This window comes from Convolutriloba macropyga, chromosome 12 (assembly GCF_964194025.1).
Source record: "Convolutriloba macropyga chromosome 12, txConMacr16.3, whole genome shotgun sequence".
Classification (NCBI taxonomy): domain Eukaryota; kingdom Metazoa; phylum Xenacoelomorpha; order Acoela; family Convolutidae; genus Convolutriloba; species Convolutriloba macropyga.
Window position 1 is genome coordinate 18,697,777 of NC_134479.1, and position 16,504 is coordinate 18,714,280.

General features: G+C 37.1%; 1 protein-coding gene across 1 annotated transcript; it reads right to left on the reverse strand.

The window, feature by feature from the left end:
• Positions 1 to 7,365: 7,365 nt before the first annotated feature.
• Positions 7,366 to 10,547, reverse strand: LOC142351218 (dnaJ homolog subfamily B member 6-like). The gene is made up of 3 exons (XM_075403349.1): positions 10,428 to 10,547; positions 9,897 to 10,140; positions 7,366 to 8,150 (listed from the first exon to the last, which is right to left on the reverse strand). The coding sequence occupies exons 1-3, from the start codon at positions 10,473 to 10,475 to the stop codon at positions 7,681 to 7,683; spliced, it is 762 nt and encodes a 253-aa protein (XP_075259464.1). The 5' UTR covers positions 10,476 to 10,547; the 3' UTR covers positions 7,366 to 7,680.
• Positions 10,548 to 16,504: the final 5,957 nt, after the last annotated feature.

Consider the following 16,504-nt stretch of genomic DNA (forward strand, 5'->3'; position numbering starts at 1 on the left):
TTGTGCATTTTGCTTATTGAGTGTTTGTTGATTTTCTCGGTTTTCGTAACATATCGTAGCAACTGGAGATCCGGATCCATACAGCTTTAAATTTTCTAAATCGCTCTTTGGAAGAAATTGTTTGGGACAACGGATGTGTACACTTTTCCTAACAAAAAATTGACAAAAACTATTTACAAACCCACAAAAACAAATGCTGCCTATCGAGTTGACTTATCTGAGAAGTAGTATCTGTCCAACCGGTCGTTTCCGCCGATTAGCGACGCATGTCATGTTTGATTTCAGAGGTGGAATCTAAAGACGTTTTGCATTCCATGACCTGGGGAGAAAGGGAAAGTGTTGACATTAGAAAAGTTCAGATTCTCAGATGCTTCAATTTTGAGTCTCGAACTGAGAGAGTCCGATTGCAAGAGGAATTGAAGCCGTTGTATCCCATTTCCATTCCCAGTTTCCTTTGGTACATTATTTTAAATAATTTTAGTGAACCAATTAGACTAATTATTTAAGGCTTCCAATCAATTTCATTATATTCAAAATTGAGAAAGCTTTGCTGTGCCTTCAGTGAAGTTTCAAATTGATTTGTGAACGTTTGCGCTGTGATCAGCAGTAAAAAATTGATTCAATTTAACAGTTATTGTCGACTTATCATTCAATTGGGCTGTTTGTAATAAAAACGTATAACTGCTTCTTCTTTCCGATGAGTAGATTTGTTTTCCTTTAACATGTTTAAAGTTTTTTTTCAAAGGCTCTTGTAGATATTATTTTCCTTCAGTTGTTCAATAATACTGCATTTAAGTACTGAGCGATTGCATATTTCATCATCGTATACCGTTTTCATTTGTGATATTAGTTCGACAAAGATTTTCTCCAGCATGTAAACGGATCTCGTTCTTAATTTTGGAGCCTTGTATATACAACAGGGGATGAACCGTTTGACTTTTGGGTGTGGCTGTTTTGTCAACAAATTCAACATTGGTCTTCAGTTGCGCTCTTTTTGTGCGGAAATTTTGTAATTTCTAGTGGGGACTGCCATTTTTTGCTTTATGATTTTCTGTTTTTCAGTTTATTCAATATCTAATGTAATTGTCAAGAAAGAGGGTTATTTCAGGTACATGTTCCATCAATATAAATTTAGAAGGGCGTTTATAATAAAAAAGTTTATAAAAATTGCCGAAGAGTATTCGCAAGTTTCGTTCTGCGATTTCGATCTTGTCAAATTCTTACGTTGTTCAAGCTTTGATTTCTGGGTTTGATTATTCATCAAAATCATTACGGTTTTTTTTCACTCACTTTTTGTCAATTTATTGTTAAGGTAACAGGTATTTCAGCCCTAAGCACTTTGGATTTACACCGCTTTGCGTCAACTCCCGTCGTATTTGATTTGATTCATTTTCAACATTTCGTTCAGCGTCAGCTCTTTACTTTAATAGATTGATTTTTGCAGTCTTTCAGTTTGATTGATGATAGTAGGATCAAAAGTTTGGCATAACTGCTCTCTAGCTTTACTGTCATTGTCCGACTTCTGACTTCAGTGAATTTTCTTAATTGCTTACGGTAAGTGACCGTGCAAGTTAACTTTGGATGCCTGATTATTGATTTACCTCATTCAGATCGTTTTCGTCTCTTTCTCGTAGTTTTCGTAGCTTAATTCCGGTATTCTTCTGAAACTTGCCCTCATACTTTTCACGTTTGAGAGGTACAGGGTGGTAACTTACTTTCAACATTCCTCATGATAGTAGTCTGTAAGCAAAGTACTTGCCTGGAATTATTCGTTTTTCGCTCCTTTATACCGATTGAGGGTGACTACATCGACATCTCAAAATTGTATATTTTCAAGTTTATATCAACGAGTGCTCTAACAATAGACATCTGCATAAGAAAACAGCAGCTATGACTATATTTGAGGTAACACATTATTTAGTTAAGATTTATTTTTGTCAGAAAGTGGCAAACCCCACCACGCAGTTTTGATTTTCTTAATTACATGCCGTAAGGCATTGAATACAAATTCCTTCCAAGAAGGTTTCATACATCAAAAATCAGTGGTTGCTGGGAGGAACGGAAAACCAACCAGATTTTTCTGGTATAAAAACTGCATTTGTGTAGTCTTACGAACATCAAAATTTTCAAAAAAAAAATCCTTTTTAATGCGTCGCTCTGACCAAATCCATGAGCGTTAGCTTGACCCTAAATTTTTTGTGCAAATTGGCATTGATTCGTTACTTAATCTCAAAACCAATCTTAATCCATGCATTCCTAATTACACCCTTGCGAACAATGCTTGCCTTAAACTTAATTGCCAGTTTTCAAGACCAATAAGCGAGAAAGCCTAAACAGTTTACACAAAAAGATTACAGAAAGTACTTCAAGGAATTTGATATTAGATTTCACGCTCTCAACGCATGTGTATTTTCAAGATTTAAAGTGATGATTACATTCCACGCGGCTTTTAAAATCCACCCTTGAAATAATTGAAATTGACGCTTAGTGCAATTAAAATCCATGCCCTCAATAATTACAGCAATTATCTAACCATATTTCGCTTATTTAAGGTAATTAAAATTCACTTTTTTGATTTTTTTCCACTACGATCTCTCAGCTACCACTGTCAATTTTTCTTACACAAAAGGTGATCCCCCGTTGGGCAGCAAAATTCGCTTGCTCAAACAACTCAATGTCATTACTGCAATATGAAATGACATCAAATTGCAACAAACAGATCCATAAATTAAAAAAAAAACTATATTACAACTCTTCATTGACATAGAGACACTCGAACCTTAGAGTCGAGTGAAAGATTTTTAATGAGAATAAGAACACAACCAGATCAGAAACATCTTCGCCTATTGTTGCTCGGAAAGACTTGAGCTGAATTGTATTGTCGTTTGTTTTCAGTCTGGGGAGGTATGCCGACGCAGCTGTTGGAAAGATTTTAAACTAAGTTCATAGTGGCGCTCTACATATGAGGTTTTTGAAGCTTGCCAGAGTCACTTATCAAGATTAAATGAGACAAATTTTGTTATGATTTTCAATTGAATTTTAGTAGTAAACGCTCGCCGCCTGATTTTGATGCTTAAAATAGTGAATGAAAGAGTACGCAAAGTAAAAAAAAGCAAAGCAGAAAAAAATAAAATCACTCCAGAAAATCGAAAAACTTCGAATCCTCAAATTAACTTCACTTTGCCTTTCTGCTCCCTTTATTACTTCACTAAAACATGAGTAAAATCTTGAAATTGACATCAAACGCATAAATACGTTGAAATAGCCCTCAAAAATTAGCAAGAGTTAAACAACGCATTCTATAAAGAACGTAGTTAATATTTAAGGGCAAAAGACGCCAAAAACGTAAAATTGATCCCAATTGATGAGAAGTTCACCCAAAACCAAAAAAATACTAAATGCAACCAAAAAAATACAAATGTTTGCTCCGCACCGAAAACAACAATGACAAAGTCCAACTTTTATAATCAGCGAAAATTTTTTCCTTTGTGCCGCAAAAGTAATTTTTTTTCTGAAGTGAACTTATTAAAAATGGAGATTTTCCCTGAGCGAAAAGTTTCACTTTTGCTTTTTCGGAAGGTGCTGATAAAACCAAAACTTTCTTTTCCCTCAGCTATTCAATTTTGCTGAAAAATGAAAATGAATTTTACATGTGCTATATTGGTTACTAAATCTTGTGATCAACGGTGTTATAAAACGACTACCCCAATAAAACTCAAGTTCTATTTCAATCCAAAAAATCAGGAAAAGACCAACAATAACCTCAACATCTTATTGCTTTAACCAGTGAGCCATTCTTCAAATTTAACTACACAAAAAAATGCAGAGATCAGCAACATCTTTACAAAATTGTGAAAGGAGTAGTCAAAGTCGAAGTGCCTTACGTGAACACAGAAACTCTCCATCAGGAGCCCGATTGCAGTAGCAGCTATAAATCCTCCACAATTCATTAAAATATCTTCAACATGACAAAGATTCAGCAGAATTCGTGAACTCTTTAAAGCTTTAAAATGTACATGCTAAATTGTGCCCAACAACGTTCAAAATGATTGTAGTTTATGGGCTCAAATCATTTTGCAGAAACGTGAAGAGTGTCTTATATGATCAAGATGACGAGAACTGAAAACCGATGGTCGACAAAAAACGCTAACAGGTAAAACGGTACAAAAACGAATCGTCTTAAAAAGAGGAAAAGACTGGGAAAAAAAACATGCGTAATACGGCATATAAGCAGAAATAAAAATAATCAGAAAAAAAGCAGTGAAAAAATGCACTTATTACAAACTTTCAAAACTAATACCGCACTCAAAAACTGAAAATTAGAGAAAATAAAATAGAACCAAAAGACAGGCATCAAAATTTATCTCGAAGTTTTTTGTCATCGTTTATTGCTCATTGTACTTGGAACTTTTCTAACAGCCATTAATAAACCAACTTTAAAACTCACAAAAGAATGCCTTAATCATTGTGAAAACATGAACCGACTAAGGGCGGACAAAATGATATCGAGGGACAGGCGAGACATTTAATTCAGAGGGGCTGCAACCTCGACAATTTATGGTTATAAAAAGTTGCGTCCAAGAAGGAGTTCAAACCCGTGACATACTGCAGACAGTGAATTTTCTATAAACGGCCAGGCAAAAACCTGCATGAAAAAGACGCACACCACAATAAATGTTTCCAACTGCACTCGAGAGCAAATAAAAACTTAATTGTAATGCCACGGAATTCAGCCTCAAAAAATACAAAATGATTATTCTCAAAAGTATAACACAAGAAAAACAAAACCTCAAAACGGGAACGAAAAAGAAACTGTGGAATCAAACATAAACGACTAACGTCAAACTCTAAGAGCCGTCCGCCATACCAAGAATCTATTTCTCCAGACCAGTTTTGTTGGATACCATATTCAGAGTCTCGTTAGCCGAAAAGCTTTAGGAAAATTTAACGCCCTCCAGGCGTAGCCAGTTTTTTTTTTTGCGGGGCGTATAGTCAACACGGTCAGAAACAAAATCGGCCCAACGAAAAATTGCATAAGAAGACCACAGGACTAATATAATTGTTACAAACTTCGTTTGAGAGTAACTACAAATTTAAAATATTACTTATCAAACACATATCACCAATGCCAGAAAAAGCTAATTGCAATCATAAAACATACCTGGCAGATTGCCGCCGTTCAAAAAGATTTCTGTTCACAAACCATTTTCAAGTGCGAAATATATTGATGTCATTGAGGAGCTAAATATACTCCTGTTTCGTAGTGACACGACACAAGGGCTAGTATCAATACCAATAAGCATTAGAGATGGTAAACAAAAACAAAGTTCGAGCAACGGGCATCTAAAATTAGACTTCATGGGTTTATCCCGTTTCCATTTGTTTTCGTTTTTTTAAAAAAAATACTGTGTTCATTTTGAAATGATTTGCTGAGCAACTGCTGTCTAAAGACTTTTTGCAGAAAAAGAAGAGAGAAACTAGTCTAGAGAAATGAAATCTCATGCAAAATCTTGAACAAGCTGTGAACTAAGGTAAAGCGAAAAACTAAGGTAAAGCGAAAAAAAAGTACGACGAAGTAAACAAAAGGAGCGCCATTATAGCCGGCTGAGAAGCTTAGGCGGCTATTAAACAAACCAACTAACGTCGGAACAATTTCCTCGAAGCACAGACTGGGTAATTTAAATCAGGGGCTGGAGCCTAGATAAATTTTTCTTTAGGTGTACAAAGACAACACAGGAAAGTCGGAAGGTGGAACCCCGACCTCCTGAGTCCCATTCCGTAATCTCGGCAGAGGCAGTAACCACACGCCCTTCAGTGCCTTGTCATCATCTCTCTAACAATCAGTTTTCTTTGAATCAAACTTTAAAGCGGAGTGAAAGCAGTCAAAAATCAAGAAGTGGAAAAAGTCACTTATTATTCTAGAATAGAATTCTCCCCGTATACTTTCTTGTCTGCAAAGTAAGAGACAAGTAAAGCTTTAAGGGAACTGTTCAGCTACCTAATGCCCTCCGGGCTTTACTTGTCTATCCAGTTTTTGAGAACAAAAATCAAATTTGACGAAAATAAAAAAGGTCCGATAGGAGAAGCTGCCAGACAAAAAATTGGTAGTACAAAAATCGCGTTAGAAAGGATTAATATGGTTTCTACCAGCTTCGTTTGAGGGCAATTAAATTAATAGGTCACCACAAAACTATTTGAAATTGAAACTTATCAACCGTACAGCTCCGTTGACTAAAGTAATTGAAATCCCCGGAAGCAGCTGACAACTGTTTTGCTTTTTAGCTGTTGTAAAAAACGCTGAGTTCTCTTCATCTTAGTGATGTGGAGTGCTCACAGACATCTTTTCAAAAACATATGTGAGTTCCAAATTGATTTTCTATTTTAAAATAAAATGAACTGAAATTAATGCACTTTTCTCTATAAATAATATCATAAACTGCAAGGTGTAAGCGATGTTCAAAAAAATACACGACTAGCGTTCAATATACAACTCAAAGAAGCCTTTGTGAAAAAAACTTAGCAGATAAGATTATGATCTCTGTTAATGGTTTATAACATGAGTCGTCGACTTGACTTTTAATGCTTTCATCACACAAATACTTGGGATCGGAAAATTAAACACAAATTTGATTCTCGCCAATCACTTAATTTCAAAACAAAAGACATTTTTAATTCTATTTATACAAAATTATCCCGACTCAATAAAGCAAGTTACTGTAATCTTGGCCAAGAGTAAACATAACCGACTAAGTCGGAAGAATTGCTCTCGAAAGACTAGTGGGAGCTCGAATCTATTGCATCCCAATTTTGGTGGGCTTTTCATTTGACTGCCGCCACTTGAGTTCAGCTGCTGAAACTAGCGAATGAGAGAAATTTCGATCACGCAAAACGAAACAGTCAAGGGCGCAAAAGTCACTCGAGACAAAGACCAACACGTTTACAATAATTGCTTCAAAATTCGTTCGAGAGCAATTAATCAAGATATTATCAGATTATTACTAAATGTAGAGATGTATATACCTCTCTCATGTCGTTTTGAAATCATCATAACTTTGTGCAACTGCTCGGTTATTTCCCCTTTTCCTCATTAATAATGAGAAACTTTTTGGAATTAATTTGTTTCAGCTTTCGTGTTGTTTCTTAAACCTATTAAGACGATTTACATTAATGGGACTTAAAGTTTTAATTCTAGTGAGTGCTGTGCCGGGTATGGGCAGATTGAATAAAACTTTTAAAATTTGTTTAAGTTACAATTTATTGGCTTCTTTGACTTGTCAAGCACAAAAATTAAGAGCTTAGGTGGTATTGGTTGCATAGCTAGCACATTACACAACAAAACAGAACAGATGTTGAGTCAAAACGAACTAACATTTATGTTTATTTTTGGTTTAAAGTAAAACTACAACTTTTAGCATAGCGAAAGAAACTGATATTTCATAAAATGTTATTTGTAGTTCAGCATAAGCTGAGATGGCTGGCATTTTATAGCTACCGATCAAGAAATTGGATAAATGAATTGTCGTGCATTGAAATGAAAAGTTTGCTTGAAAACGTAAAACCAGTTACTGAAAATTTTTTAAATGTTTAATAAAAAATGGATTATTTTGCTGAGTATCTTGAGATCTTGATATGCACGAAAACTCAACCGTATAAAAGCGTCAATAAGTTTAGTCCAATAAGTTATTTGTTCCTTCCAATGGCTTTGGCTTTCGATGACGAGCTTGACCCCCCAGTAATTGTCTTTTGAGAAATGACTTGCCCGTTTTCTTTGACAGTTTCTGTGGTCACTCCGTTTTCTGTAACCTTTTCTGTTACAATTTGCCTTCCATTCACAATTTTTGTAGACGTTGAAACTTTTCGTGTGAAGCTACCACCACCACCTCCGAAGCCAAAATCTCCACCCATGCCTCCAAAACCACTTGATGAAAACGCAAAAGAAGAGCTGGAGAAAAAGGGATCGTTGAAACCTCCCGTACTGAAAAAGGAATTAGCCGCCATGCGAGGTGCAGCCGAATGTCGTCTCGTTTTCTCGTGGGTTTTGAACTCATGCTGATTGTTGAATCTGCCAAGTTCGGGAAACAGGTCGTCGAATACTGGGTCATTGCGGAAGAAGTCATTAAACATTTCAAACGGATCTCGGAAATGAAAACCTAAACATAAATTTAAGTTACCTGACTCTGATTTAAGTCAATAATCACATCTGGACTTGCCTGTTTGTCAAGAACCATGTAGCGGTTCGAGATGCTAACCAGAGAACTGCAGAGAAGTGGCTTTTGAGGAGTAACTAACATTGCTTAGAATGTTGTTGCTTAGAATATCGTCCAAAGAAATAAGAAGACTAGAGACCTGACAATCGGCCTTATTAAACAACAGCCTTCGGTAGCCAATAGAGCTTATATCAAACAAGCACAAAAAGAACAGCTTTTGATAGTCTACACAAAAAACAAACATGTCATTAAAGTCAAACATGTCATACAAAATCAAGTCATTAAAGGAAAATAACAGCATATTAAGTAACAGCACGATTACAATATGGACTTTAAGTGAGGGCCAGTATGGACCTTACAATACCGTCCTTAAGTTTTTGAGGACGAAAGGTCAAATTGGTCAGACGAAAAATTGCTTTAAAAAAGAACACAGGACTAATATTTGCTACAAACTTCGTTACAGGACTAAAATGATTGCTACAAAACGGTAGCTGTAAACTGGGACAACTAAATAATTGTTACTTAGTCTCGATACCAAGTCAACTGGACCTGTCAAAAATAACTATCAACCAAAATAGGTTTACAAAAGCGGTCAAAACTGAAAGAACACCATTTTTGAAAATGTTTTCAAAAATAATTAGCTTACATATAACCAAAACCATGAAATAGCTTCAGTATTGTAGTGAGTGTTTTTTAATTAAAAAATCTCTGACACCTAAAGCTACTGAGATAAAACTTTTGACAAAACTCGAAAAAATCGCTGATACATATTGAGACAAATCATGTCAATGTCGTTGAAAGCGATATACAAGAATTGAAAACAGTAAAAAAATTATTTAAACATATTCAGAGAGCCAAAGAGGCCTGCCAATAAAAATGTGATAGGAGAACAGGAGGAACTAGAACTCGCAAAGATCGGTGACCATGTTTACAAGCAAAAAATGACAAAAATGATATAAAAGCCGTTAGACACTTTTAATTGTGACTTATTATAGTGCCAGTGGGATTAACAATCCAATATACTAAGAGACACAACAAAATTCATATGTTAACGCCATAGTTTATTCATATGTTAGAATTATAAGCAGAAAGTTGCACATCTAAATGTATTTTCGTTATATTTTTTCTTTTAACAAACTGAAATAATTCCGAAATTTGGCTTTGCTTTTCATTAAAAGAAACTAGCAATTTGGCTGCAACCGGAAATTGCCTTTTAACACATATGGATCAAGTTATAGAAAACATACTGTAAAAAGTATCAAAATTTATGAAAGTTTCATTCGCCAGCAGATAGAAATAACCATGAAAGGTTTTCAATGCCATTTTGATAAAATAACTAATAAAAGCAACGAAAATTGGATTGATAATAAAATTCACGCCTTACAACCACTCGCTTTTCAAACGTTCCACTTCCTACATTAATTTCACTCGCGGCTACAAAACAAAAGATCCCTAATTTTTTAAAACAAGCTACGGTAAAGAAAACAAATGTTCTTGGACAATTGTTTGCAGATGCGGCTAATTTAGCACCTGGGAAGAGCTCAACTAACCAAAACAAAAGGTGAGAACCCGCGGTGAATCTAGTAGCCTGACCAAATACTAAATATTGTTTTAAAAGGTTTGACCATTTTCGCACACGTAACAGATGTAATCAAAAACTGGTAATTTCATATAGCTTTGGTAACTAGCCTGAAAAACCAGGTCCCGTAAACATGTCATACTGCTGTCTACCCGCTGACTGACTAGGCGGCGGTCCTCCTCTTGTTAGTCCCTCTTTTCCATATTTGTCATAAAGTGAACGCTTCTGTGAATCTGATAGCACGTCATAAGCCTCGGATACCTCTTTGAACTTCTTTTCGGCATTCTCTTTGTCGTTCTGATTCTTATCCGGATGATACTTTAGTGCCAACTTTCTGTACGCTTTCTTAATTTCCTAGAAAAAATTATGCATATCAGTATTTGATTAGGAAGCACACTTCAGATTTAGAAAAGATGCTTGAAATTGGCTAAATGTATAAAAACATAAGCAAGCAAGACAAACCAAAAAGCGTACTAAAATAAATGAGCAATTCAACCTTTTCTATCCCCCAGAGAGGACCGCCCATAGAAAATCAATGTGTAAGAATATAGCGCCTGGGTCAGGGGTTGCAAATAATAAGCAACCAAGCTGGGTGGTCACAAACGGGAAAGACCCCAAAGAGGAATAAATTGTTACTGTACCTGATCAGTGGCGGTGGGCTCGACATTAAGAGTCTTATAGTAGGACATTTAATCTAAAACAGGACCATCTGATATTTCAACGGCAGAAAACAACACAAGCAGATTATATAAAAGGTTAACATAGCTTTGTGGACCTCCAGTCTCAAAAAAGAAAATAAGACCGCAAAGAATTTTCAAATCTTTTGTTTTCGGCTCAGGAGTCATTTTCAGTTTTTCTGGTCTTTACATTGTCCTCTGGACCAGTTCTTCAATTAAACGCAAACATCAGCTGAGCATGTGAGAATGTCGTTTGAATGTTCGTCGTTGGTGCGAATTCACTAGACAACGCACTTCCAGACTCCACCAACGACCTTAAGATGAATCTCTGCAGATACACGTCCGCAGTCAGAATCTTGAGTTTCAACCATCCCAACCCGAATAGATCAAAGCGTGCACACCCTCCTCAGAACCCAACCGAAACAGGCACGACTGCATCAACCCGAAAAGAAGGAGGGAAATTTACTGTTCGGGAACTAGTTGACAAATTGAACCAGTTGAAGCATAGAATCGCTGCAATTGTATACCTGCAAAGCTTTGAGACAAGCGTTGTGTACAAATTGCAAAGCACAAAGATCACATCAATTTAAGTCAAGAAACATCTTCTCACGAACCGAAATTTATCTGATGAAGTTATCAACGACGATCTAAAGCAAGTTCACCCCTCATCCAGAATTGAACTTTAGCTCCTAGGCACAGTATTCAGACCCATCAAAAACATGCAGTCTCTTGTTCAGAAAACGAATGAACAAAAAAGGAAAATCGAAGAAAGAACGTCTACAACTCAAGAAACAGGCAGCAAACTCCACCCTTCTCGCTCCTGATGAATCCCCCTCCATCGCATTCGTAAGACTGCTCTTAGCTTGTCTGGTCAAAATAAATAAGGTTTAAAACCACTTCGGGGGTGATAAAGCCAAGTTTAGAATTTCTCAATGTAGCTAGTCGTTTTTATCTTCGGTAGTTTGACTGACCTAAATAAGGAACATAGTTGTTCCGAGGTCGGTTAAACAAACATGTGAACCGGCTTTTTAAGCTAATCGCCATTGCCTCCACCCCAGCATTCAATCTTCTGAACAACACTCAGCTATCATACTGAAAAGTTGACTAACAAATGCAAAACCTGCCTTGCTTCCCTGCAACGACTTCATTGCCGGTAACCAGAGAGATAATCTTATCAGAAATCGAACAAATGCTGAAAAAATGAGAAAATACAGGCAATCGAATCTCAAATGAGGAAGTTGTGAAATTGTAAAAGAAACTGCTGAAATTATGTCTAAATGTACCGTCGCGCCTCGCTCACGGAAAAGCAACCGATGTCAGCCTATTAAAAGTCTAAGAATCAAGAGCATCAAGCGAAATAAGTACGAAGAGCGAATCAGCGCAACCGAACACAACAGTTTCAGCGCACTGGTTTTTGCTTGCTCGGGGGTGCTGGGCCATCGGCATCGCTTGTTATGAAACAACTCGCAACCAAGATCAGCGAAAAACGCGGAGAGCCGTACGCCGACACTATAAGCTAAATCCGAACGAAAATGTGCTTCGCACTTCTGAGGAGCAGTGTTCTCTGCTTGAGGGGATGTCGCGCCCTCAAGCCTCCTGTTTTCAGTGAGACTTCGATTAGCACCGTCGTGGAGGAGGGAAGGCTGCACAGAGTTTATGGCTGCTTAATTTTATTCCTTTGCTCATTCCTTGATATCCTATTTTTATTTTAATCCTTCCTTACCAGTTCCTTATGTGTGCTATTTATATATATTTATTAAATAGTGTGCTATTTATTAAATAGTAGTTTCAGTGCTTGTTTGTAAAGACCGGATTATTGTGAGCCCTTTTCGTAAAAGGGATTTTAGAGGCCGGCATATATGGTTTACATAATTGGTGCAAGCTCACTGAATGCCACAATCAAAAGGATACCCTACAAATTCAGAAGTGAATTAGTTGGCAGAAGTTACAGTCTTGGGGGGCTCAGCTTCAATGAGAACGCTAACAACCCATTGAAGGTGTTACAAACTCTACTGAGAGGACAGGGTATACTTGCCAGAAAGCACAAAGTTATAATTTGGCACGACGTAATCAGTAATTCGATAAACAAACACAAAAGCAACAACTACAGGGCCATAAGTGCTGAAAAGTTACTCGAAATACTGCGTGAATTCAGTCATCGAATCGAAGCCGTTGTGTATTGTAGACGTGAGGGAGCCCCTGACATTTTTTGCAAATTGTTGGAGAGCAAAATCACCATATTAGACGTTAAATCAAACCTTCTATCCCATCGCAAGAGTAAAGATTTCAAAGTATTAGACGACCTAAAACAAACCCACCCGTCCGCTGAACTTGAAGCCCGACTGCTCTCAACTGTTTGGCGGCACAGAAAGAATTTGAAAAGCCTTTACAAGAGTAACAAGAAGAAGAGGTCGAAACAGTGCAAGCCAAAGAAAAACAAGCCATCAAAGAAGGAGAGAGAAAGAGCGAAACGGAAGAAAGAAACAGCTCAATATGTAAATTTTGATTGTTTGACTGTGTTGTTGGTTTTTGTTGGAGTGCCTTCGCAACCTTAACTGGTAGGAAGGGGCTCAGACTTTTCTCAGACTTTTCTCAGATTTTTACGAAATTGTATAAATACAAGTGCCTTCGCAACCTTAACTGGTAGGAAGGGGCTTGTACTCTTGAACTCTTGTACTCTTGAACTCTTTGAAAATGGGAGATAAAGCTAGAACTCAATCAAGGAAGTACCCATGTGGTACCTGTAATCTTGAATGCAAAGATGGATCAGTTTCGTGTTTTAAATGTGGTTGCTGGTACCACGCCGGTGATTGTTCCGGCATTGCTACAAGTGTCCTTAGATGTCTGCAAAAAACTTCAGGGCTTATTTGGTTGTGTAAAGTCTGCGAAGAAAGTGGTAAAAAACTCCTCAGAGATGGACCCGATGATATAAATGAAATTGGCAGTAAGCTAGCCTGCATACAAAAGCAGTTAACTGATCGACAACTGAATGAGAATAAGCTTGAAAACACAGTGCAGAAATTCATTGATGAAAGAATGTTGCATATTGAACAAAAGCTTGAGAACAAAATCAATTTAGTCATTGAAAAACAGCAGCAGATACCGGATCAAATTAAGACATCATGGCAAAAAAGCAATGTATCGACTCCCATACCAAACATGAAGAAAATAATGAAAGAAACTCTACAACAGCAGGAACAAGAAAAGGAGGACAATGAAAAACGGGAGAATAATCTGGTACTATTTAATGTTCCAGAAAGCAAACTCGAAACTCCCAAGGAAAGAGAAAGTGTGGACCTACAAGTCTTTCTTCATTTCTGCGAAGAGGGCTTAAGGATTGATCTGGACGAAAATCAAATAGAAAAAGTTATACGAATTGGGAAAGTTAGCAATGAAGGCTCACCAAAACCGAGACCGCTGAAAATTGTCCTCAAAGAGAAAAGGGATAAAATTAACATCTTTAGATCATTGAGAAATTTGAAGGAATCGCATTCGACACTCCAACTGATCAGTGTTTCTCATGACTACTCAAGACAGACCCGCGAAAAAATAAATTCAATGATTGAGGAAGCTATAAAGAAGGACGGAGACGACTCAATAAACTACAGATACACAATTAGGGGAACTGCAAGTCAGCTACAGGTTCAAAAACGCCGCAGAAAAACGGTTTCAAACGCTGCTGCATCTGGCTTCTGACTAAAATCTATCAATATCTTACTATACAATGTAAGAAGCTTAATCGACTTGAACAAAAGAATTAAATTTGCTGACTATGTATACAGACTTGATTTCGACGTTTTACTTTTAACTGAGACATGGCTCACTGCTGAGATAAAAAGTGCTGAACTGTTCCTTCCCGATTATGATATTATACGAGGCGATAGATCAACTGAATCAGATGCGTCTCGTCACGGCGGTGTGCTTGTAGCTGTGAAGAAAACAATCAAATCCGAGGAAATTAGTGTGGCTGAATTACCCTTATCAGTTCAATCTTCACTTCGCGTTACCAAGTTAATTGGCCTAGAACCTTTTTACATCGCAGTTCTCTACAACCCTCCGGCGGGAAGCAAATACCGGATATCTATTGAGGATTTACAGAAGTTATTCCGCTTCCTTGAGGAAACGTGCTGCAAGCGTCTCCTCTTATCCGGTGACTTCAATATGCCTCACACTAACTGGAGTACATATGATTCTGCCAACGATTATGAAAATCAGATTGCTTCGCTTCTGTTCGATATGAATTTAAAACAATACATCGATTTCAATACAACAAAGAAAAGCTGTCTTGATCTTGTGTTGTGCAATGAAGATTCAATCATCAATGATACAACTTTGTGCGGAAATCTTTCTCGGTTTTCGGACCATTTTCCCATCACGATTAATCTGGAACGAGCATGTGAAAGTAAGAGTTGGAATGGCCAGAAAATCGTTCTTTCGGCTGAGAAGAAGTACGACCCCGATCATTTGCACCAAGAGTAAAGTCGACCTATACCGATCAATAATATCAATGTCGATGCTATCTGCATCCGAATGCTGGGAACTAAGAAAAACGAATTTCTAAATAATTGAAAAATTCAATAAAAAGGTTCTGAAGTGGATTTGCGGAAATTTAGACTACAAGGATGCTTTGATCAAATCAAACTTATTACCACCACTCTACATTAAAGTGCTTAAAGACCTTCTACTTTTCAGTAACATCTTGGAAGGAAGGTACAATGTCGACTTTTCGAAAGAATTCAACATCACCAACAGCGGTAGAAGGAGACGTGTTGTGCTTCCAGACACTAGATTTGAAATACAGAGGCAAAGTTTTTGGTATAGGACTGGATTCAGAATAAACGTCGTGCAAAGAGCTCTTGATTTCTTTAACCCGGAGAATCTGAAGAACAAACTTATTGAACACATGTGGAGTTATTTTAATAGACATTGGACTGAAAACAATCCCTGTACTTGGATTTTTATTTGTTTATGTACAAACTGTCGTGCCAATCCTGGATTGTAAACGCGGGGTGTGATTCCCCAGTGGCATATCCACGAATTCATAATAATAATAATAATAATAATAATAATAATAATAATATATCGGTGCTTTCCTCTCCACTTGTTAGTTATTTTTGTGACTGGGCCGTCTTTACACTGTCTGGAGGGGAACAGCTTAGAGTGCAGCATCCGGCTAAGTGCTACTCATCATCCCTTACGTTTCGACCTACATCCATCGTTGCCGGATGATGTACACGGTCCTTTTTATATAATTCAGAGAGATAGAGGAAAGCAAGGGAAAATATTCGAGGAAGCAATTGGACCCCGACCATGTTTATGTGAACAAAATCTTCCAATTCCTCTCTGTCAAATATGAAGTGACAAAACTGAAACGAAAGAAAGCATATACGAGAGAACGCGAAAAAAGTCCCAGGACCCGGCTAGCAAACGGGACCGAGAAAATGATCCTCTTGTCAACGGCGGTCCTACAGACCTACCATAAAGAGTTGTTTATTAGCACTGAACTGAATAGAGAGGAACGAGAACTAGGGAACAAGATATTTTAACTCTGCAAGGAGCTGGATGGCAGTAGAACTGACCAAAAAGATATAAGAATCCGAAACCTTGAACCGCGAAAGCAGTAGATAGATAATGAATGGATGAGAGTAGATGTTAATCACAAATCCTTCAATTGGTGACATCAAGACTTTAAAACTGATTTAAAAACGCTTACGTTTTAAAATTATTATTATAGGTTTAGGCACCATTTAAAAACTCAAAATGCTATAACATAAAACATTAAGAATAAAAAAGTTTTCCGTGTTTTTCTATAAGTACGCTCATCTGGTATCAGCTTCAATTCAAATAGCAGTCTGTTCTATTCATGTGCAAATGCATGGCTGAAAGACTTTTCTCCAAAGTTCGTTTTAAGGACAGAAATTTGAAGGTTATATACATTAAGGAGTTTCATATTGGTTATGCTCTAAACAATGACATGACAGTAGAACCCTTGCAAGTGCAGTGTATGCAAACGGAACATCGAAGACAATGATAAATCGGCA

Bases quoted from the DNA above. Each gene is read 5' to 3' on its own strand.
- LOC142351218 (XM_075403349.1), bottom strand. From the start codon at position 10,475: ATGTCCTACTATAAGACTCTTAATGTCGAGCCCACCGCCACTGATCAG. The intron at 10,141-10,427 runs GTACAGTAACAA...AATTTTTTCTAG, and splicing joins AGCCCACCGCCACTGATCAG to GAAATTAAGAAAGCGTACAG. The intron at 8,151-9,896 runs GCTAGTTACCAA...ATTTATGTTTAG, and splicing joins TACGGGACCTGGTTTTTCAG to GTTTTCATTTCCGAGATCCG.